Source organism: Etheostoma cragini, chromosome 8, assembly GCF_013103735.1.
Source record: "Etheostoma cragini isolate CJK2018 chromosome 8, CSU_Ecrag_1.0, whole genome shotgun sequence".
Lineage (NCBI taxonomy): Eukaryota > Metazoa > Chordata > Actinopteri > Perciformes > Percidae > Etheostoma > Etheostoma cragini.
In genome coordinates, this window is record NC_048414.1 from 2,588,831 (window position 1) to 2,612,753 (window position 23,923).

Genomic DNA, 23,923 nt, shown 5'->3' on the forward strand with positions numbered 1-23,923 from the left:
ACACACACACGCACACACACACACACACACACAAGCACACACACACACACACACACACACAAGCACACACAGAGACACTCAGACACACGCACATACACAGACACACACACACGCACACACACAGTATTTGTATAGTGTAAAACAGTGCAGTACTGCAGTGTTAGAGTGTAGTATTACAGAAGTAGTAGCCCAGTAGTACCTGGATGAGGCAGAGCAGAGGTCTGCCCGCGTATCTGATGCTCCTCTTCCAGTCTTTGCTGCTCGCTCTTCCCGCCAGACCTTCGAACTCAGTGGGCGTGAACCACTGCTGGTTGTGTCTGATGCAGCGACCTTTGCCCCCTGAAAACAAAACAGTGCTGTGAGCGTGGGTAACAACAGGACAAACTACTCAAGAACACAGTACCACTGAGCAATGAGGAGCCGTATTTATGAGGGACGGAAAAAAACGACAACCCCCACATCACACTGCGATGGCCAATTAAGTAAACCGCCGATCAGACTTGTCGGTCGGTTTTGAGGCGGAGGAAACATCCTCTATCGCTGCCACAGGATCGATTCAAAACACAAAACACAAGCACTGATCTGCCCAGGAGATTGTGTAACAGCTGACTTTTACCGCAGTACCTCTGTATCTTTCTCAGTAAAATGAAGCTGCATTCAAGTGCGTTCGGAAACGTCAAGATCTATAACCGATTTGATGGAGCAGCAATTGTGAAAATTGTGAAATGTTAAGTCTACTACAAGGGGGGGAGGTGAAGAACACAAGAGGAAGACACACAAATGTGCTGCTTTTTTGGGGTCTGAACGCAGCCGAAATGTTTGTTTCCCATACCAATAAAGTCTCTTTGAATTGAATTGAGATCAGCTGTATCTCTGTGATGGAGAGAGAGAGAGAGGGAGAGAGAGAGAGAGAGAGATAGAGAGAGAGAGAGAGAGAGAGAGAGAGAGAGAGAGAGAGGGAGAGAGAGAGAGAGAGGGAGAGAGAGAGTGTTGGATGTGGAGCTTCCTGACTGGCAGGCATGAAGCAGGCAGCACGGATAGGCTTCACCACATCATAAGCCGGCTTTACTGGTAATCTCCTGTGTAAGACAGCAGTGTGTACAGTACAACGGGTTGACTACCTGATCCCAGTCGGGTCTTGTAGAGAACTCCGCTGGTGTTTCTGCAGCGGACAGGCAGCTCGTTGTTGTACACTGAGGGGTCCCAGTTGTACTTGGAGCAAGAATCTTTGTCCTGGGGTGGAGTCAGCGGGTTGGGGGGAGACTGTGGGCCTGAGGGACGCACAGGGGGACGAAACAGACAGACGCAGATCAGCAGGAGAGAGTAACAACCTGGTTCAACATGGGCAACTCAGAGACCACATCAGTACTATAACATGCACATACTCCACCTAGGCATTTCGAGGGGCCGGTTCAGAGCCGGTGCCTAATCTCGAATCACAGGCAACAGTCAAAAAACGGTCTTTCTGCCAGGAAAACTGCTTCCAGAGCGGCACCAGATAGGTGCCGGTCTTAAAGCGAACTCACACCAAGTCCTACTGACGTCAGGGGCTGGGTTATCGTGACCACCTGAAACGTTCTGACTGCCACTTTTTAAAAACATAGAGTTTGTGGAAACTTAAAGCCACTGAGGAGCTGCTATACGGACTTGAAACAAAGTCTGTGGCTAGTAAACCAGCTGACGCCCTCTCTTCTACTTACACCGCTCCGTAGCCTCCCGTTGAAACCACTCCAATAGTCATTGTTGCATTTGGACGATCATTTATTGATCACAATGTTCTTCAAATGAACGTGCAAAACTCCATGTGTCCATTAAGCTCCAGCAACAAACATTTACACATCAACATGAGCATCGCTGTGTGTAGCGATTAGTTGCGGTTAAAACATTTTTTGTTCCTTGGATTAAAAGCACCCCGTTACCTGTTGAAAGGTTCCTACCTAAATAGACGTCACTCAAAGCACACCAGTGAGACCAGGGGACAATTTGTGTGCTACACCCAAAACAAATAAAAAATGGCCTGTGTAAGTGGCCTGGTGTTTAAACTGGTGCATTGGTGTGTGCGTCAAGTCGGCGTGTGTGTGTGTGTCTGTGTGGGAAGTGTGGTAGATGGAGAAGTGAGAGAGTGATGCTTCTAAAGTCATAGTGAGAGAAACAAAGTGTCTCCCCTGTTCGTTTTGACCACGGTGGGAAATCCGTAGAAGGAGAAGTTAACCCTCTCCTGGTTTTCATGGTGTTCATGGAGAAGGAGAACCAGGAAATGAGTCCGGGGAAATGCAACGCTCCCAAGCCATGAGAGACATGCGTTGACGGCCTTGACACACATGCACACACACACGCGCACACAAAAACACAAAGACGTACCTGGTGCCATCGCGGTAGCAGATTTGAGGCCAGTAGCCTCCACGATGCTGCCATCAGTGTGAACTACAATCAAGGTGGCCTTCCGGGTACTGAGACCATCACCCAGCTGGAGGGTTGTCCTCCCACTCTGAGACAGAGACACACACACACACACACACACACACACACACACACACACACACACACACACACACACACACACACACACACACACACACACACACACACACACACACACACACACACACAAACACAAAGGAAATACAGTTAAATAAAAGAAGCAGTATAAGAGGAGGTTCTGCAAGTAGAAGGTACTGGAAGCAAAGAAAGTACAATGACTGAAGTTCTAGTGGGCCTTCAGGAGTTTTTAAGGGGTCCTTTACAGTGGTGGAATATATCTAAGTTCATTTAAAGATACTTTGCTTTATACCTTTACTCACTCTTTATTTAAACTTTTTGAACTGTAGTTATTTCGTAAAGTTTCCCACTCTAATAGCGCCTTCAAACACATCTGCTTCTGGAAAACAGAAGCCCAGTTTCAGTTTAAATCCTGTATACTGACAATAATTTGCACCAGTGTAGTTTGCAAAGTCAAAGTGTGAACAAGGGCACAAAGCAGAGCTGTGGGACTCTGCTGGACATGTCAGATCACGGTGTGACACTGACGTTGTTCGTGATTATAAATGATGAGAAACATCGGTTTATGAGGTTTGGGAATCAAAAACAGTGAAGCCGTCCTCTTACATGTAGCGACACTGAGCTTGTAATGTAGTGTGTGTGTGTGTGTGTGTGTGTTCATCTACCAGCACGTGTTCAGGGAGACTTCCCGACGTGGCGACCGTCGTGGTAAAAACGTTGTCCTCTGCAGTTTGAACGTCCGCCACCGTCACAGCCGTCACCTCTGATCAACAACAAGAGATTCAAATGTTTAATCTTCACATCCATCTCCAGATGATTATTTTTACTGTTAGTATAGTTCCTTCAGAAATTTGGCAAATGATAAATATCACCAGAATCAAAAGACCTTTTCTATTAACCATTTATATGTGTTTCCGAAAGGAAAGTCAAATCTTTTTAGCTGACATTTCTGACAGTAGGCTGCACAGTAATGAAGCTTACAATTAGGGCTGCACGATATTAGGAATATGCACTAAAGTTGAATATCGTGATACATTTTATTACCAACGATAAATAAACAAATAGGGAAGTGTACTCTGCTTTTCTGCTTCTTTCAGTATTCTGCTGAAATACAGCAAATTGCTTGTTGAATTTAATACAAATGCATGAAAATATTTCCGCACGTTCTCTTATTAAACAAACTGAACATAAACTTGAATATATAAAAACACCATTAAAAAAATGACAAATACATTTGAAGGGTAGTTTTCTACTGAGACTCTCTTTCAACTAACTCAGAAAGTCTTAGTGGATTGAAAAACCATGTTTTATGATATACAGCCCTACTTATTCTCTGATGCATTCTTAATATTGCAGACTTCACTCTAATACAGAATTTAACATACATTTTGAAAGATAAAACCAATTAATAATACAATTTGTGTAAATTATTATTTTTCAGAGCTGATGGGAAAACCACTCAACCAGCCTGGCTACAATTTTTTTTTTAATCACTATTCAATATCTGACAATTGAATTTTAAAGAATGAGGGGAAATGGATAACCTTTACTTATTCAATAATTTAAGAATCATCACTTTTCTAACGTGTTACAACTCTTTAGTTTATCATATATGCTATGCATCAAGATAATCTTAATTACAAACTTTAAACAGTCAATCTTAATGCATCAGTTCAATGTGGTGGTGGGCTAGCAGTGAAAACCAGCTCTAAAAATTGGAATTTTATTAAAGTTGTGTAGTTGGTAAATGATGTCAGTCATTGCCGAACTAATAAACACTTGTTAAATAACTAAACTGAATAAGTGCGCTATATACACATGTGATGAAATGCAATATATATGTTACAAATCTTTAAATTAACCAATAATTGAACGGAGTTTGGCACTACACACTGTTGTGTAAATTACCACAATCCTGTAGGAGATACGACAGTCGTTTAACTTTTGTTACTGATTCACATTTTTAAGAAGTATTACATTCACCAGGCATGTGTGTGTATTCTCTGTTTACGTTATCTTAATACTCAACACATCCATGGCTCATGCAGAGTAAAGCTAACGGCCATTACAATTGTTACACTGAGTTGTAGCGCCACCCCGCACAGCAGCGGCCTGCTGCTAGCTTGAAGCCCGCCTTGCCTGCGAATGCCGCCTCGGCCTCGTCTGGATTCGGCAGGGACTCGGCTCCCATGTCGATGTTGCCCGGTTCCGCCATTACGGCCATCGTGGTGACTTCGGCCTCCGACTCGGTATCCGAGCCCACTTGCTCCTCCGGCGGCATGTCGATGGGCGGTTCATCCAGCCCGAGCGCTTTCGTTGCCGAGTCCGCTTCGTCCATTCCTCCTCCCGAACGACAAAAGCCGAATGTGACCGAGCAGCTGCGGAGCCAGGCACGAACCGAAGTAGAACCGAAAACACGGAACACGGTTTTCCGAAAGTCTCTCAAATAGTAGCGGAAATGTAAAGTAAAACGGTCAGGAATCAGGCGAGCTGATCCGGAGAGAAGACGGCCGCTCAACCGTTTGCTTTTCTTTAAGATTCAGGAAAATATGGAAGCCCATTTCCGCTTGTAAAAGAACAAAAATAAGATGAAAACGTTACCTTGATTATAAAAATAAAAATATATATCCCCATGGTATTGCGATGATATAACAGAGATAAAAAGTAATAGGCCTACTTGTGAATTAAAAGTCATAATTATAAGTTTTTTGAATCGAAAGAAATATGAGATTTAAAAAAATATAATCATAATTGTGGGATAAATACAAATTATATATCAAATGCCAAATGCACAGCATATATGCCAGAAATATTGTACTAGCTAGCTAGCGTTACGTGAATAGAATCTTCTCGTGTGTGTCGCATAGCAACGATATTTCTTCAACAGAAATTGTAAGCGGTGTCACTACCCGATGTGAGTCGAGTGCAGATGTGAGTTGTGCATGCTCAGATTTGAACTGTTTACGGCATAAGTTGTCATATTGAAATGTGTGCAAGCCATAAAATAATACACTTTTCTCTTTAGCAACACAAGATGGAAACCATTTCAAAATCGTTTTAGCAATCTATAATTGTTTAAATACTAGCATTGTCTCAAAGCGCCATTACACCTTTATTGAAGTTACAACCTTTGTTGTGTTTGATGCTAAATTGTAGCCCGTTAGTTCCACTTTTACTGTATTGATATTATAGAAGTCTCTCGTTAGCATCTTATAGGCTACCTGTCGCAATTCACATCTGCACTCGACTTACATCGGGTAGTGACAAGCGGAACAAAAAACACGTACAATTCCCAGTCGGAACTTAACAGTGTAACAGCGGAAGTAAACAGAACTGTCAACAAGCGTATGGGGGCTGCTGCTGACGTCCCCTGCAGGTATTGGGAGGGTAGTTCTTCTGTAAAACTTGTCTACTGTGTAATCAAACGAAAATGTCTTCGGTTGAGCATCTGAGAGAGTTCGTCACCGAGCGACTGACGGCTGCTGCTGAAGAAATATTTGGAGTTTTAAAAAGAACTATCGTCGAGTACGAGGACGAGATAAATCGTCAGCGCAGACGGTTGGATCTTATTTTGAAACCTGAAGTAAAATTACACAGGATTAAACAAAGTGAGTAAAAGTTGACTTAATAAAACACTTAAGATGTTAGATGATCCGTATCTCTCTGGATAAGAGAGTGTTTAATACAAACTGGTACTAATTTACTTGCATGTCTGCCTTTATTGTCTCATGTCTGCATTTTTTTACATTTATATTTTACATTACTATGTCTACATTATTCTCCTGTGTTGCCCATAGTTAATTGCACTTTTGGACTTATTTGCCATCACCATTACACACTATCTCATAGAGCACTTGACCATGCATACCATGCATTTGTTTTTGTTTTTTTGTGTTTATTATTTAGTATCTTTTCTTTCATTGTCCATATTATTCGTGTGGATTTGTCTATTTGCCACCCTGTCCTCTCTAGCTATATATCTATCATCTCTTTCCTTTTTTACCATCACACTGGTATCATATTGCTTTTATTTTCTGTTACTCCAGAGCTTCCACAGCAACATGTCTGTAGGGAGGAAGAGGGTCAGATTCAGAAGAGGATCTCCAGTCTAGACCAGGAGGAGTCCGAGCCTCCCCAGATTAAACAGGAACTGGAGGGACTCTGCACCAGTCAGGAAGGAGAGCAGCTCATACCAAAGCAGGAGACTGATGCCTTTATGTTTACTCCCACTCATGAGGAAAGTCAAAGGTACAAAGACCAGACTCTGAACTTTGATCCTGATGACACTCTCTGTGCATCAGAGGAAGAGTCTTTAGTCAGCATGCCAGTTATAGCCTCTGTGGTGTCAGAAGCACACAGTGACCCACAGCTCCGCACTCACAACTCTCAGGAAGCTGAGAGCAAAAGCCAGAAAGGAGGCAAGCACGGAGATTCAGGATCAACTAGTAAAGCAGAGCCCGAACCGAAGAGAAGCAGCAGTCACAACAACAATGTAAACAACCCTGATTGGTTGAAGATTCAACATATGACTGAAAAAGGTAAAAAGTCTTTTAAATGTGACACAGGTGGGAAAGATTTTAAGTGTAATCCACAACTTCAGACACACATGAGAGTCCACACAGGTGAGAAGCCGTTTCCCTGCAAAACATGTGGCAAAGATTTCAGTCTCAAAAGTGAATTGACAGTCCACATGAGAGCCCATACAGGTGACAAGTTGTTTACATGTGAAACATGTGGAAAAGCTTTCAAACAACGTTGTAACTTTTCGACCCACCTGAGAATCCACACAGGTGAGAAGCCGTATTCTTGCAAAACATGTGGCAAAGATTTCAGACATCATGGTAACTTGATGACCCACATGAGGAACCACACAGGCGAGAGGCCGTATTCTTGCAAAACATGCGGAAAAGATTTTACGACTACAAGTGCATTAACAATCCACATGAGAACCCACACAGGCGAGAGGCCGTATTCTTGCAAAACATGCGGAAAAGATTTTAAAACTACAAGTGCATTTACAATCCACATGAGGACCCACACAGGCGAGAAGCCGTATTCTTGCGAAACATGCGGGAAACTGTTCAAATTCCATGGCGATCTTACAGTCCACATGAGGGCCCACACAGGCGAGAGGCCGTATCCTTGCAAAAACTGTGGGAGAGCCTTCAGGAACAATCGTGAATTGACAATCCACGTGAGAACCCACACTGGCGAGAAGCCGTACCACTGCGAGACCTGCAAGAAAAGATTCAATACCGTGTCCGAGAGGAATAGGCACCTGAGAACCCACACAGGCGAGAAGCCGTATCCTTGCAACACCTGCAGGAAAAGATTCAATAACGTTAAGAACATGAAAACACACATGAGAACCCACACTGGCGACAAGCCGTACCTCTGCGAGACCTGCAAGAAGAGCTTCAATTCTGCATCGGACTTGAATAGGCACGCGTTGACCCACACTGCCGAAAGGCCGTACCCGTGCAAGACCTGCGGGCGAAGATTCAGCATCCTGTCGAACATGAAAAGGCACATGTTAACCCACTCGAGCAGCGACGGTTTGAGCACCCGTACCCAACAGTCACGGTGAAGGTTCTTGCGGGAGTTAGACGCAGACGCAGACAGTAACATTAAAAATTTGACCAGGCCTACAAAAACAGCGATGGAGCAAGTCAATGGACCGAGAGTGAGGTGTTGGACCTAATTTGTGTTAGACCCACTTCTACACAGCCATTGTCCAGTCTGTCCTCTGCACGTCCATCACTGTCCGGTTTGGATCTGCCACCACAAAGGACCGGAGCAGACTACAACGGACAGTTAGGACTGCAGAAAAGACCATCGGTGCCAACCTGCCCTCCATCCACGACTTATACACATCCAGAGTCAGGAAACAGGCAGGAACCATCACTGCAGACCCATCTCACCCCGGACACAACCTGTTCCAGCTCCTCCCCTCTGGCTGCAGAGCACTGTACGCCAAAACCAACAGACTCAGGAACAGTTTCTACCCACAGGCCATCACTCTGATGAACAGCTGACTTCTTACTCATAGTGTCAGGTTCAATTCTGGTCAACAACCCATTAACACTGTCTCTACAGCCCCTGTTCACTGGTTCCACTTATTATTCCACTTATTTAGTATTATTCATCATTTTCATTCTCATATATCACTTATTTATTATTTACTCATCATTCCCATTCTCAAATCTCACTTATTGTTTTTTCATCATTCTCATTTCCTATTTTAGAACTGTTCATACTGTATTATTATAACTTAATACTATTTATCCCAGCATCCTATGCACTATGCTCCACATAAATATTTTTTATTGAACTCTTCATTCACTTATGCCTCTATATTGTTTCTCTTTAGAGTATGTATATATTGTGTATATATTGTGTATAAATTAGTGTGTATATTTTTGGTTGGGTTGTTTTTGTATGTGTAAGCACAGTGTGAGCAACGATGCTCCAAAGAAAGATTCCTCGTATGTGTCCTCATACCTGGCCAATAAAGCTGATTCTGATTAGTTTATGGGGAGTTATTTCAATTCAATCAAAACTAGAAGGATCATACGGTAACCGCTTGGTTTTGAAATAAAGGCAAAAATGCTTCTATCCTCCAGAACCGGCCTAACTTTAGCGCAACAGCGTGTTGCGTCTGATGTCGTTATTATTATTGTTCTTTTTCACATGCGGGTCAGTTCAAAACTACAAACACTTCACACTGGAATCTGACGCAGGCCACATTTTAAGAGGTAATGTGAACAGCCATAAAAAAATAATAATATCTGAGCAAAGAATCCGAATGAAGCATTAAGACTTGCAGTGTGAACGTATCCCTGGTTGTCTGTAATTTGGCTTCACAGTTTATTATAGCAGACACTACTACCTGAACGTAACAGCGACGTCTCTGATTGGTGGACCTCGCTGTTACCGTGGAAATTTAACCGTACCCACAAATGACTAGAGCAAGCTGCTACCATTAAAGTCTAGTAACTTTACCTATTTTTCAGTTTTCAAAATGTTTATTTGCACCTATTTAAATGTTTTATGGTAACACTTCATCTCGAAGCTGGTCGGCTTGGTTCCAAACTATTTACATAAGCAAACGTCACACAAGACAAACACACGTTATGCCAACAATTCCTTTAAGTTATAAGATAAATATAATCAATCAAAATGATATGACACATTATGTCTTTTGTTCCTGTTTTGTAATGTCTGTTCCATGTATTTGTGTGTACCTTTGTTTTGTACAATAAAGAATTAAATAAAATAAATAAATGCCAACAATTTGTAAGCGGAACATAAATACATATAGTGTATAATTCACTGTCTGAAATTAACATCCAGTGTAAGTAATCAGATGGTGAGTGAATTTTATGAATATGAAGAAATTAAATATGAGGAATATGTGCAAATCTTCACAGATGGATCAAAGGATCCAGAAACAGGAAACACTGAATCTGTTGTTGTAGTCCCGAGTTACAGAGGGGAAGTTTGTAGAAGAACATCAAATTTGGTAAGTGTATTTACAGTGGAGCCATGTGCTATATTGATGGCTCTGGAATGGGTGAGAGAATATGGACCAAAGAAGACCCTAGTGTAGTCTGTAGTCTTTAGACCTGCACGGTCTAAGATCAGGAACATCTAGTTGACAGAATTTGCTCTATGAAATCATGACAGCTCATGCAGGAATAAGAAGACAGGGTATTACTATTGTATAGGTGTGGGTTCCTGCCATAGACTGTATAGATATTGTTATGATGATTGTTAATATATATATACAGTCTATAATTCCTGCTCACAGGCATTATGAGTAATGAGAAGGTGGACAAGCTAGCCAAGCAAGTAGTTATTGAATTGTCAAAAACAGAAGAAAAAAGCATTGTGTGGAAATAAATAAACAAAAAGTGGCAACAGCACTGGGAGCAACAACAAAAGGGAAGACATTTATATAAACTCCAAAATTGTGTTGGTAATAAGGAGAGGAGGACAAAATAGGGAAGAGGAGGCAGTCATTGGGCATACTTATTTAAATAGTACGCTTTTCACCACGGGGAAACATCCAACAGGGTTGTGTAATAGATGTCAAAAACCAGAGACTGTGTTAAAACTATGTTTTTTATTTTCATTACCATATCGCACGCGATTAAGCACACGAGAATCCACACAAGCGATGGCAGTTCGATTCCTCGTACCAAACAGCACGAATAAAGACTCAGGCCTCTTACCCCGGACCCCTCTCCCCTCTGGCCTTTTACCCCGGACCCCTCTCCTCTCTGGCCTCTCACCCCGGACCCCTCTCCTCTCTGGCCTCTTACCCCGGACCCCTCTCTTCTCTGGCAGGAGACTGTTGTCCAACAGTTTCTTCCCCTGATCAGTCAGCCTCACCAACAAGGCCCCGGACCCCCACTGACATTAAACCTCCTACATCCTGTCCTCTGCACATTCTATATATCCTTTTTCCTTTTTAACTTGATTTATGCATGAACCATCAACCAAAGCAAAGAAATAGTAAACGCTAGTTACCTGGCACAAAATCTATTTTGATTCAGATTCTGAAACCATTGATTTTCTTTAGTTTTGGCCACTAAAATGAATTTTTGCAATAGCAACGCATCTGCAATCATCGATCACATTAGTGTTTGTTAAATGATCCTAGTGTATACTGGTCATGTTGATAACTGTAATACTGGGGCTCTTCCATTTTATTATAGTGGGTAGACATGGAAGAGTCCGGGATGGACACGCAGGTTGAATTAAATATTAAATATTATTAAATAGTGGTGTAAGCACACAGTTTATTGGTCTGAGCCTGAAGACTGGATGCTGGAAACATATAAATTGTTACATTGAAAGTAATATTTATGGTTATCAGATTCCAATTCAATCAGGATCTAAAGGAACAAAAACATGAATGTATAAAAATTATATTTGAACTAATGGTTTTGACTTTGTTGTGGGCGTGGCCCGTTGATCTACCTGGCTCGTGCAGGGTTACCAAACCTTGGCAGCATGGCATTTTTAATATTATTTGCTGGGATTGGCAAAGAAGAACTCTTTCGATCGGATAACGTTACATTTAGTTAAAAGGTAAGTTTACACAAAGCTTTTCATAAATGTATTGTTTTTTTACAGATTCATTTAATAAGGTGAGATACTCAAACAGAGACTGGCTAACTAACTAGCTAGCTAGCTAGCTAATTGAACAACGACACCTAACGTTAGCTAGTTACCGTCAGTGGCCTCTATTCTATCACTAGCTAAATTACTTTAACGCTAACGTTAGCTAGCTTGTTGTGTACACAAACGTTAGGCTGACAAAAAACATGTCTTGCTCAGTTGAGTGAATTTTAACCAGATACTAATTCCTCCTTATGAAGCTAGCTAACGGTAACATTATTGGCAGTTTAGAGAATGAACGTTGAGTTAGTTAGCTTAATGCTAGCAAAGTTAACAGACTGTGAACGAGAGGCCGCTTAGGCCAAGTATGAAAAGGCTAGCGTTTTAATTTTTGTTGAAAAGGCGGCTAACCTTAATTCATTTTCACATAGCTAACAGCTAAGCGTTAGTTAATATAGCTAATACGTTAAGCTAACACAATATAACTGAATGTTTCCAGTTGTTAGGCCTAACTATTTTATGAACTGAAGTCAGTTAACGTCAATGTGTCAACTGTCATCGCCGACCTGAAGCTTTTTTCAGACAAAATCAAATGGGTTTTAGCTGACTTTCCTACATTCCTAGGAAAGATGATTAACAGTGTAATACTTGATATTAAGTAAAACGTGTGTGTGTGAGTGAGTGAGTGACCACTGGGTGGCAGCACACTCTCACTGACACACACACACACACACACACACGCACGCACACACACACACACACACACACTGTTAAGTGGACCCCAGGTAAACTGAAACTAATTTATTTGGACTATTACAGTCTGTCTTCATCACCTTTAAGTTGTAACATGCAGTCAAGTGTGCTGGATTTAAACATATATTAGAGATTTGTGATAATCGTGCAGCATGAATCAGTTAAATGTGGGAAGGCGTAGCTATTCCCTCGCTGATCTGTCCAATGAAATACTTCTTTGTTAAAGTGAGGATTAGAGTTTGGGGTCAAAGGCCATGCTAGCTCAGTGGGAAAACACTACAAGGATATATGTGTGTGTGTGTGTGTGTGTGTGTGTGTGTTTGCGCGTTTGTCAGCCAGCATCACTGTGTTTGTGTGTAGTAATAAACAACAATAATGTTGTCAGAGAACAGGATAGATATTTAGAGTTTGAGATTTGCTAGGCTGTTTTTTTGGCTTGCTAGGGTTTAACTTGGTGGCTGCCTGGTGTTTTCTTATTGGTTGCTAACATATGCTAGCTGGTTTCAATCTTTTTCTCTCAGAGGTTGCTATGGGATGCCAACTGGTAACTAGGGTGCTTTCTGGTGGTTGCTCGACTGGTTCTACACTCTGACCCCCTGTTTTCAGTTTTACATCTGCTCCTCAAGTCTGTTTTAATTGTATTGCTCTCAGCAGGTGGCACTGTTTGCTAAAGGTTTAGTAGAGTGTGTGTGTGTAGACCCATTCTGTGATAGAATTACATAATTTTCTGGTTTTATCGGTCCAGTGAACAAGGCTAAACTCGTTTGGATTTTATCCTGACCGCTTGGACTAGCATTTGTCTCTATTATGCCTTCTTCCAAATAAAAAGTAGCTGACATAAGCAACCAGTGGTGATGCTGTCACAGCGCTAAGTCAAACTTGTATTGCAAGCACTGTTGGGCAGTAGCGGTACTAGTTGATTTCTATTTCATTCAGTTCATGGTTTAACTAATTCTCAATAGAGTTGCTGTTTTCTAAATTTAAAAAGATTTGGATTTCTTGGAGCATTTGTGAATCTCAAGTAGGGGTGTTATGATACCAAAAATTCAGTAGACAGTGCCAATACCAGTAAAACAATTCTATAAAATAATTCTCAGTAAAATAATTCTTAATGCAGATTATGCAGACATAATCAAGTGCATTTAATGGTCATAGTGTAACAACTAGTCTCCCCAGACACATTGCAGACTTTCAGGAAAGGTATTGTGCAAAAAAAACGTGTAGAATTGATCTCGGTGGCTAAAGCAATATCTTTGATTTAGGGAAGCTACTTTTGCCAACTTTTTATGTTGCTGTAGCTTAGCTTGCTACATTTATTTAGGGTTTAAGGTTAGGTTCAGTGTCGTGAAGTTTCTAAATGTGGAATAACTGTTGCAAATTATTTCCTTTTATTTGTTTGAATACTGAAAGCCGGAATTCTGAGTCCACTTTAATATCTTATTGCAAATAATATTGCAATATTCAAATTTATCGCATTTTTTCATCATATCATGCTGCCCTATCTCTTACCAGGAGGAGCTACAGCAGCAACAAGTTAATGTGTGTGTGTGTGTGTGTGTGTGTGTGTGTGTGTGTGTGTGTGTGTGTGTGTGTGTGTGTGTCAGACATGGTTTGTTCTGCTCAGCAGGAGGAGCTGCAGCAGTCTCTCTCTGGCACTCACCGAAGCCACAGATTGTCTAATTAGATTAAGCGAGGCTTTCCTCAGATAATCATTTAGCCGGCTCCTGTTTTTTTCCTCCGATAGAGCGCTGCTTGTGGCTTCTAGCTCGCTGAAGGTCAAACTGATTTTCTGAACAACAGGCCAGTTTTGGGAGTAAATTGTGGTCTTTTAGCGGGTCTGCCGGCTGCGGAGCTGTGGCCGGGTTATGGGCTGTTTCTGGAGCTGTGAGCGTGACGCTGCTCAGAGTAATCGGAAGGCCACTAATACCTGCTGTTGCTAACAGGAGACGATGGGGGAAGTTTCTGTAAGTAAAGCCTTTTCTTCTTCTCCGTGCTGAAGTACTGAAATGACAGATGTCATTTTTATCCGAGGTGACTGTGTGAACTGCATAGTGTGTTTGTCAAAAAAAGTCCAAATGAATTTTCTTAGTTTGTGGCGCTTGCTGCTTTTAGTCTATTCAACTGTTTCACACAGCTGTAGTTTGTGTCATAAACTTCTGTGATGACTAGTTCATTAATACATGGTCCAAAGAGAGTTTCCTATTAAAATGTAAATGATTGCGTTGCAGCTTCTCTAATGGGAATATTTACAGTTATGCAAACAGTTATGAAGCTCCAGTTTTATACAGTGAGCAGCAAAGCTCTAACCACCAATTTGACGGATGACTTCTGTTCAGCTTGCCCCCCCCCCCCCAGTAGATCTTTTTTCCCCCCTACATCCTTGAACAGGCTGCTTCTCTCTTGCTCAGATTAAGCCTCGGCTGACTGATTGACACAGATTATAGGTGAAGGCACAGAGGTCACAACCTGTGAGGAACAAATATAAACGCTTTCAGATCACACACCAGCAGGCACAATACTCTACACCACACACGGATATGTATCCAGTCTGTTTAAAGACAATCAACACTTAAAATGTACTGGTTATGTTTGTGGTAACTCAGTAACCAACACCCGTACAGCTGGTTACTGTAGTTTATAATGAGGTGAGAAAATGTAACGAGCGTGACGTTTGACTTAAATGAGCATTAGGTTTGATCTGGAGATTTCAAAACTGAACAAACTTTAAATGTTTAAATATGTTTCATCATCCTGCTGTGCTAAAACAAAGAGACTTTTTAATTTACTTACTATTACTATTTTCTGTCATTAAATTTGTTGTCTCTTTATATAATCCCAGAGCTAGAGTTGGTTGTTGCTAGGACGTTTTATAAAGTTTTGATTGTGACATGATTAGTTTTTACATGACAAATTCTCATTCAGTCTTTTCCAGGATGAAATCAATTTTTCAATTCAAAAACATTAAGTCAGGTGGATGGTGGGGGGGTGTGGCCTTGACCCACTGCCATTTTGCTGGTTTGAAAACCAAGATGTCTCTCTTTCTCATGGGTGGGCCAAATTCTCTTGGCGGGCGAAGCAGAGAAAGGTGAGGTAACCATGCCCCATATGACCTCATAAGGGGCAAGATTCCAGATTGGCCCCTCTGAGCTCAGAGACCTAGGGCTTGGTTTACACCTCTCGCCATTTCTAGCCACAGGGGACCATAGGCAGACTGGGGGAACTCATATTAATGGTAAAATACTTAATAAAGTGACATTTTCATGCCATGGGACCTTTGTAGAATCAACTGTGGGTGATATTTTCTCAATTTCCAGCTGAATCCTATCTGATGGTGTGATCTCACTGACTTAATGTTCTTTAATCATTTGTAGCTCAAATTAATAATTCTGACCAAGCTAAAATGACAAAGCAATGACAAAATGTTTTAATTTTATATATACTGCATGCATATCAATATTGCCAACATATTGTTAATGTATGGTGATAATTAGTTCAACCGTAATTCCAAGCCAGGGTTTTATATACATACAGACACATCAGAGTCAAGTTTTCACCAAAAAATCTTTTTCTGATTCTCATTATTATTTCAAATTGTACTTATTTAACTGTTCAATTATATTGTCGGTTAACTATTTAAATGATGATCTACGTACTATTTAAAAACCTCCACAATCCCAGGAATGTAGTTCTGCTAGAAAATTATGTAACAGGATGCTCCAGAGGCCTGTACTACGAAGCAAGATTTGGCGGTAACTTCAGGTTCAACCCATGTTTTGCGTATCACGATGGTGGATCATTTGTTACCGGGTTAAACCGGCGTGGTAACTTATGCTGGACACCTAAACTGGTTGGGAACAGATTATGTTGGAGATTAGAGATCAACTGGTGTAAAAGCACCACCTTCTGACCAGTTAATACTCGATTCATAACAAAGTCACTGTTCTTAGAAGATCTGCTGGAGAGTGACCTGATGGCAAGTTGCACACCGAGTGACCTGGTCTTGAAGAAGAACTCAGCTTCTGTAGTATGGCAGCATTTTGGCTTCCGACATGATGAGAAGGGAGAGGTGTTTCAGGATTAGTGTTTGGTATTCAGTTTCTGAACGGTGTAGGCACAAGCCAATAGTTTAGTGTTTTATGTTTTAACTGTATTTAAGTTAGGGTTAGGCTGGCTGCGACGACACTTTAATTTCCCTGTGGTGATTAATAAAAGTCATCTATTTACCCTTTTTTTCTATCAATCTAAAATTGTCTTAAATCCCTGTTACTTTATTGATAGCAAATTTCATTAACAGAAAAAAATCTTATTTAAACAGTCAGAAGTAATATCAGAATCAGTCTTTAAAAAACATCTTGTCTAGTTTGTACGTAATTATAGCGTGCAACACCAAGGACATGACCTTGGTGTCCTGCGCTCAGCCATAACTGTGATGTTTACATTTTCCCCTTTGAGTCACGTATTTGTACACGAGACCTCTGAAATGACCCGCTCTTTCTGTCCCCCCTACAGTCAAAGGGTCCCTGTCAGGTCAGATCTGCACCTCCGGCTGACCACTGAGTCTGTGTTTTTCGGGACGCCTTTCTCGAGTCCCGGAGGAAGGAGACATGGCGCACAACTCTTTTCGTGGGTCCAAACATGGCCGTCGTGGCGAGGCCAACCACGAGGCGGAGTTCCGCTGCTCATTACAGGAGCTGCGCTCCCTCATGGAGCTGAGAGGAGAAGAGTCAGTGACCAAGATCAAGGAGAGCTACGGAGATGCAATCGGACTGTGTGCCAGACTGAGAACTTCACCTATCGAAGGTAAATAGGCTGAGAAACTCTGCTTCTGTGTTTACTTTGTTTTCCTTCGGACAGCCTAGCTTCTTAACTTCTTCCTATCTATCTAAACAACAGAGCATACTACTGACTGGAGCATCACAGCACCAGAAATATGAATTCAAAACTGAAGTTGAGTTCAGCCAAAGGCAGTGTGACGTTCCACTCTAAATACAGCTTGTGTTTTTAGTCAGAACCACTCAAATGTTGTTTTTGCCCCCTTCACCTGTGACTCACTGACGACTCCCCCATGGCATGGACACCATTAAACCAGTGTAGGACATGTTTGGTTTAGTCTGGCTTGAGGGACTGTGGACTGTGTGATGGTCAAAGTCAACTACGACCTGCAGCCTCGGTTGATCCTGCTCCGCTCTCTGTCAGCTTCAGGACAATATGAGACAAACACAGTGGCCCCTTTTTTATCAAACTAACGTAGAAACCAGCGCCGATATGAGAGGAGAAATCATCTTATGACAGGCTTCACATGTGATTCATAAAACATTTGTATCACACCAATCAGAGCATAAGAATGGTCGTACATTGATGAATGAAGTGGCTGGAAAAGATTGTAATTTAAATATCACGCCCCAATATATTCTCGGTATTGAGGCCTCGCCTCCACAATATACGACACGGCCAGACGTAATACAGCTAAGAAGCGGCACTTTTCGGAGGTGATTGAAACCCTGATGTCTCAGTTTAATCTGCAGTAACGTGTGTGCTATTTGGCAGCCTAAAAACTGGTATTGAAGGCTGTAGAAGGTATGCAGAATGGAAAGAGATCACTGATGCGGTCAACAGTGTTGCCGTAGTAAATTGGACTCCAGCTGAAGTTTATTTAATAACAAAATTCTTGACCGTAATTACTCAAATAAAGACTTGAAGAGAATTAAAAGCCAGGCTTCTGATAGCGGTCCGGGGGCGTGGTCAACACGGACAAATAAAGGCCGGAGAAAAAATAGTGTGGATAATCTCCTAAGTGCCTTTCATACATTGTGCATTCAAGTTTACCGTAATGTACAGTACATTACGGTAAACTTGAAAGCACAAGTTTTGCGTCTGTCCAATACCATGGCAACAACTTGCCATCAACATGCTGCCTTATTTGGATGTACCCTCCACCTAGGCCTGGGGAATATGGCAGACATTTTTTAATCACAATATATTTTTACCATTTTGATAGATATTCATCACAGTTGTGTCCTGACTGAAACCTGAATAAACCAGAGCTTTAATTACACATTAGAATATAGTTTATATCTTGTAAAATCAAAAAAGTCCTAGTCAACCACAAATTACTTAATGCTTTACGCGATGTTGGGTGCCGTTAACTTTTGTTAACGTTCGAAGTCTTTGCAAACAAAACAAGACTAGCTCGCCCCTCCCTCCTCTTCACCCCGTCACCTCCCTTCTGTGCTTCCGCTCACTAACCCCCCCCCCCCCATCCCCCACCCTCAAATCCTTTTTGTCGGTTATTGGCTGGAACACTCTGTGTGCTTTGTGGTGCAGGTGGGCACAGTTTGTTTTTATTGCCGTTTTTAGACCCTGGGCTGTCTACAGAGATCACGGTTTTTTACAGTGTGTTCTGGGGACAGGCAGCTTGCAGATAGTGAAGAGATGTTTGCTAGGGGTGAGAATTACCAGACGCCTCCCGATACGATGTCTTCACAATACACATGCCACGGTATGCTATTATTGCGATTTTAAACATATTGCAATATTCTGCGATATATATTGCAATTTATAATCTTATCTTATTTTTCCCAATTTCAAATGATGTCTCCAAAAGGAAACTTTGTCAACATCTGTTCTATCTAAATTTTCTTTGTTCATGTGCAAAATGGGATTGTCAAGCAGAAAAACTGGCCAACACATACATATAATAAAAGTTTGATACTTGGCGCCTGTGTATCAATACAGTATTGCCACAGAAAATATTACTATGCTTTATCGATTTTTTTATTTTTAATTTTTATTGCCAGGCTCTGGCTGGTGTGTTATCGGGTAAATATGTCCACAGCTTATCATCGTTATTGACCTGAATCTTTTCGCTACCACGTTTCGAGATTGTTTTATCGGCCAGCCCTACCTCCACCTGTTTGTGTTTCTCCTCGCTCCGACGTGCACGCTGATGCGTGTGCGTGTGTGTGTGTGTGTGTGTGTGTGTGTGTGTGTGTGTGTGTGTGTGTGTGTGTGTGTGTGTGTGTGTGTGTGTGTGTGTGTGTGTGTGTGTGTGTGTGTAGCCTTAGGCACCATAATGTCACACAAATTGGAAAAGCAAGGTCCGGAAAATACCAAACTGTCTTTGCGCTGCTTTCTCTAGTTTGTGAGCTGCTACAAAAATAGGGCCCTAAATATCATAATCTGTCAGACCATCAAGCATGTACAGACCAGTATGAATGTCCCCTGTTTCAATCTGGCTGCAGTCTATGTCCCGTCATTTATAATAACAGTAGAGGTAGTGGAGGCAGTGATTCTCATTGAGTTGGATCAGCTTGTAAATCTTCTTGTACGTGATGTTACCTCTGCTGAACCCTGCAGGGTGACGGCCGGTTGGATCAGTGGTCGGTGTGTGTTCTCATGTAGAGGAGTTTTGCGTTAAATGCTAAACTAAGACTCCATGACGTCACTGGGACTGCAGGTTTAGACGTTACACTGAGCTGCTCTTTTATTGAACATCCTCTTGTTTGTACGTTCTAGCACTTTTATTACACATAAAGAGTGGATTGTTTTCTCAATATTCTTTTAGATTGATTTTGTTCCTTCCATACACAGTTAAGATTAGCCAAACGTTGCTTTGGTAAACAAAAAAAACTTAATTCAGTGGACTCATTAGCTCTCATACTGAAGTGAAGACACTGGACTTATTGTGTCCCGGTGTGTCTCATGCTGACCTACAGACATAGACTGTGAACAGTGTGTCTTAGTGGACTCAGTGCGTCTCAATGTTCTCATGCTGACCCCACAGACATAGACTGTGAACAGTGTGTCTTGGTGGACTCAGTGCGTCTCAATGTTCTCATGCTGACCCCACAGACAGCGGACTGTGAACAGTGTGTCTCAGTCTGCCCATTGGCATTTTCCTCCTCATCACTAATTCACTTCGTCTGTCTGTCTTGCACGCGCTCAGTAAACACCTTCAGGGTTTTGACTCCTGCTGACAGAATAAAATGTCAGCAGCAGCTTGAAATCAGCGGAAAATCTTTCACACCAATTCACTTCTCTGTCTGTCTCTGTGGCGACAGCTGGAGGCCGGATCCATTAACTTAAAGTGTAATCCCACTCCCCTGAAAGGAGAGGACATGCCCAGTGCTCTGCTTACAGAGTTTCCTATTTACATTATATTAGTTTCACATGGAGTGAGGTGCTGGGCTGAAAACCTGATTCAGTCCCCGTGCTGCAGCTGCAGCGTGTCCAGAGGGATCTGAGCATGTCCCGATATGCCGTTCTGCTCCTCAGAGGAAACCAGTCTGTTCTCCGCTACCAGGCAACACCACACTGCTGCAGAGAGACACAAACACCAGGCATGATAAATCTATGTGTCACGTCTCCAGAAAATCAAGTTCAAAAGAATATGCAACAAGCGTAGCCTGATTTAGCGTCAAGCTACCTTTACTTACGGTTGAGATAAGCTACTGTATGTTGATTGTAGGCAGTTGCACTTCACAAAGTCTGCACATTCGGCTGAATTAAAACCTTTGATGGTGATGAATCCAGTTTCCTCCCCTTAGTCCTCAGAGGTTTTAGTGTCACAGTCTCTGTTCAACAGAGCTCGCTCAGTTTGTGTTAAAGAAGAGAGCAACTGGTTTTACAGAGGACAACAGGACATGCGGTGGATCAGATGGACAGTACATTTGAATTCAAACTGATTTTTAAGGTAGTTTGAATTTCAAAACTTAAAGTGACAGCTCGGCTCCTCCAATAGCTGATTTAAAAAAAACAACTGTATGAACATGTTTTCTTTCCTCCGGGTCCCCCAAGCAGGTTCATCTGACTGTGATTTAGGGCTGCATTTTTATGGAAACAATCAAACTTCCAATTATTTTGGTCAATATTAAAACTATTTAACACAATTACTCATTAACTTTTGAAAACATGTTGCAGTTATTAAATTCAAAAAACCTAATGAAATGAAAACACCTTGATGCTTTTTTTTTCTTTCAGGATGCACGACAATAACAAGCTTACTGGCAAAACGTACTGTGCAAAATAATCTTTTTTTCTCAAGTACTCGGTTCCTGTGTTTGTTAGGAGCCAAAATGGTGATTAACATGATTAATTGCACATCCCCACTATGACTGTCTTCTGCAGAATTGCTTCCTATGTACGTGTTTCCATTTTGGGATTTGACTAATAACTGACTGGACTTTTTCTCTGTTGTTTCTGCCATTAAACTTTTGATGGTCAAAACAAAGACAACGGACAGTGTGCGTGTCAGCCTCAGCAGGGTTAAGCTGCAGGATGAAAGCACGAAGGGAAACTAAGATGTCGTCCTCACACTTTCAGAAATACAAAGTATTTTGCTCTTCAAGGTTTCCAACCCATTGTACATAGTGGATCATTACGGGATAAAAGGTGTTTTTCTTTATCCTAATTGTAGGTCGAGCTCATGCTGTTGTCCGTTTAGGTATCCTTTAAGGTGTTTGTCTGACAAACACCTTAAAGGTCAAAACGTTACCTCATTACGTGTATTTTTTTTCTTTTCTCAGAAGGCCTGTGTAGATATCCTCATCAGTACAGCATAGTTTCCAGCCCCCAAACACCTAAATCAACAATGCCATAGACTCAAGACCGCCACTGTCCCCAGATGTAGTTGAAGGGCAATTGCTGGCCTCTGCGCTGGGTCTTTAGCTATGGATCAGCGTTTAATATTGCATGAAAAGAGTTAGAGTAAAGCGTAGTGATATTATAACAGCAAGCTCTAGGTGAGCAAAAAATGGACACAAGCACACGTTTCTTTTAGGTTGTAGGGCTGTAAATTAACCCGCAGCTGTCGCTAATCCGTCATGATCACCCCAGGGGCCGTGTCCGGAGAAAACAGATTGGTCACAACAAATGTATACATACTGTACATTGTATGATTATAACCATAAAGCCTACTCAATTCTTTCTGTTATTTCTAACATAATAATATTTGTAAATTTAGTTTGAAAACATCTTTATTTTGAATGAAACTATGACAGTATGTATGCTGCAGCTCTTTTATTGAAGTCATCGGATGCAAAAACTCCACATGTCTGCTGTATGATTTGAGACACATTGTCTTGCCTGAAGATGGTCTAGTACCAAAACATTGCCTGCCATTAAACTTTATGTATTTCTTTTAACAAGTTAGACAGTGTGCTGAAGTTTGTTTGCAACTTGTGACACATTTGACCGAAATAGGCCTGGCAGATTTGGGATCTTTGGAAAAGCTACATTCATTGTTTTGTGATGTAAACCAGGATCAGAGGAGGACTTGTCTCTGATGTTGTCTTTGTGTCTTCTGTTGCAGGTTTAGCCGGAAACTCTGAGGACATTGACAGAAGGATAGAGGCGTTTGGACAGAACCTCATCCCTCCTAAAACGCCCAAAACCTTTTTGCAATTAGTGTGGGAAGCCCTTCAAGATGTCACGCTTATCATCTTGGAGGTGGCAGCCATCATTTCACTAGCCCTGTCTTTCTACCGTCCGCCCGGTGGTGACAGACAGAGTGAGTTTATTTTTTGCAATCAGTCACTCAAATGAAACCTTAACATCCTCAGAAACATATTGTTCCAAACTTGTATTATTAACCCGTGTGCTGGTATATCACAGCTTGTTTACAGGGACATTGTGGTGAGACGTTAGCAGAGCTGTCAGATTATGTTCAGAAGTTTCGAGTGTCCTGTTTTGTGTCGCCCAGTTATCAGGCTTCAGTCAGTGAGGGGTCTGGGACTCATTACACTGGCTTTGTTACTTTCCGTCTAAACAGCAGTACACGTGTAAGTTAAACTTCAGTCTAGCTCACATCCGACTAAAATGTAACAGCTAACAGGTTAAGTTTCAGGTTTCACATGTTACTCATGTTTTAGTGCCTTTACTGTCATGACCATCCCATGTGCTGTGAAAACATCAAACTTACACACAATCAGAGGAAAGTGTTTGTCCCTTTACTCCTTTCCTACAAAAGAAATGCGTATGATGTGGGTCCATTCAAGGCTTAAGGCTCACCTACACCAAGAACATTAACTATAAAGACAACTATAGATAAATAGATTTAAAAATCATTCTTATTGTAGTGGACGGCGGATTCAACACCACAACCATAATAACAACCACAGTAGCAAACAATATCATTTGGATCACTTTCCGAGCAATTTGATCGTTTAAAAACGATGGAAATCCATCTGAGTTTACAACATGACACGGCAGAGAGATGTGTTTCACACAGGTGGTCAGTGGCGGGACCTTCCCGCTCTGTGGGGCTACTACGATCCTTTAGCTCTCTGTATTTTTAATCATTAGTACTTTAAAAACATTTCTCATGTCACAGAAAGTACTGAGAGTGAATCCCTGTGTTTTGGATGTTATTATCATACCGTCGATGTATTTGTTCTGGTGCCCTGCACCAATCTGGCGCCTGCCCGCCCGCCCGCTCTCATCCCGACTCTGGAGCGCCGCTGTTTCCCGAAGAAGCCCCGGGCGCAGCTGTAGACTTTTTATGGTTTATTAAATGTACCCAAATTCACGAATATGTCCATGTAGGTTA

General features: G+C 41.7%; 3 protein-coding genes across 6 annotated transcripts in view; 2 read left to right on the top strand and 1 right to left on the bottom strand.

Annotated features, from left to right (window-relative positions):
• deaf1 (DEAF1 transcription factor) overlaps window positions 1–4,880 on the bottom strand; it is a 13,013-nt gene extending 8,133 nt beyond the window's left edge. The window contains exons 1-5 of the mRNA XM_034879026.1: window positions 4,639–4,880; window positions 3,165–3,262; window positions 2,362–2,488; window positions 1,122–1,271; window positions 200–339 (exon numbers count right to left, since the gene is read on the bottom strand). Of these exons, the coding sequence (XP_034734917.1) occupies window positions 200–339; window positions 1,122–1,271; window positions 2,362–2,488; window positions 3,165–3,262; window positions 4,639–4,837 (714 nt within the window). The 5' untranslated portion in view covers window positions 4,838–4,880. The remainder of the gene's footprint in view (window positions 1–199; window positions 340–1,121; window positions 1,272–2,361; window positions 2,489–3,164; window positions 3,263–4,638) is intronic.
• A 957-nt stretch (window positions 4,881–5,837) lies between these two features.
• On the top strand, window positions 5,838–8,113 carry LOC117949720 (zinc finger protein OZF-like). Of its 3 annotated transcripts, XM_034880245.1 has the most exons (3): window positions 5,838–6,107; window positions 6,546–7,121; window positions 7,290–8,113. In XM_034880245.1, the coding sequence occupies exons 1-3, from the start codon at window positions 5,930–5,932 to the stop codon at window positions 8,084–8,086; spliced, it is 1,551 nt and encodes a 516-aa protein (XP_034736136.1). In that variant the 5' UTR covers window positions 5,838–5,929; the 3' UTR covers window positions 8,087–8,113. The 3 variants fall into 3 exon arrangements, with proteins under 3 accessions (XP_034736136.1, XP_034736134.1, XP_034736135.1); XM_034880243.1 differs by having other exon boundaries at window positions 6,546–8,113; XM_034880244.1 differs by having other exon boundaries at window positions 5,843–6,102; window positions 6,544–8,113.
• Window positions 8,114–11,451: 3,338 nt separating this feature from the next.
• LOC117948830 (plasma membrane calcium-transporting ATPase 1-like) overlaps window positions 11,452–23,923 on the top strand; it is a 33,792-nt gene continuing 21,320 nt past the window's right edge. The window contains exons 1-3 of one of the 2 annotated variants that reach the window (XM_034878699.1): window positions 11,452–11,654; window positions 16,888–17,178; window positions 22,688–22,885. In XM_034878699.1, coding sequence (XP_034734590.1) covers window positions 16,983–17,178; window positions 22,688–22,885 — 394 coding nt within the window. In that variant the 5' untranslated portion in view covers window positions 11,452–11,654; window positions 16,888–16,982. Of the gene's footprint in view, window positions 11,655–14,018; window positions 14,343–16,887; window positions 17,179–22,687; window positions 22,886–23,923 lie in introns of those variants that run through there. The other variant, XM_034878700.1, reaches the window with a different exon arrangement.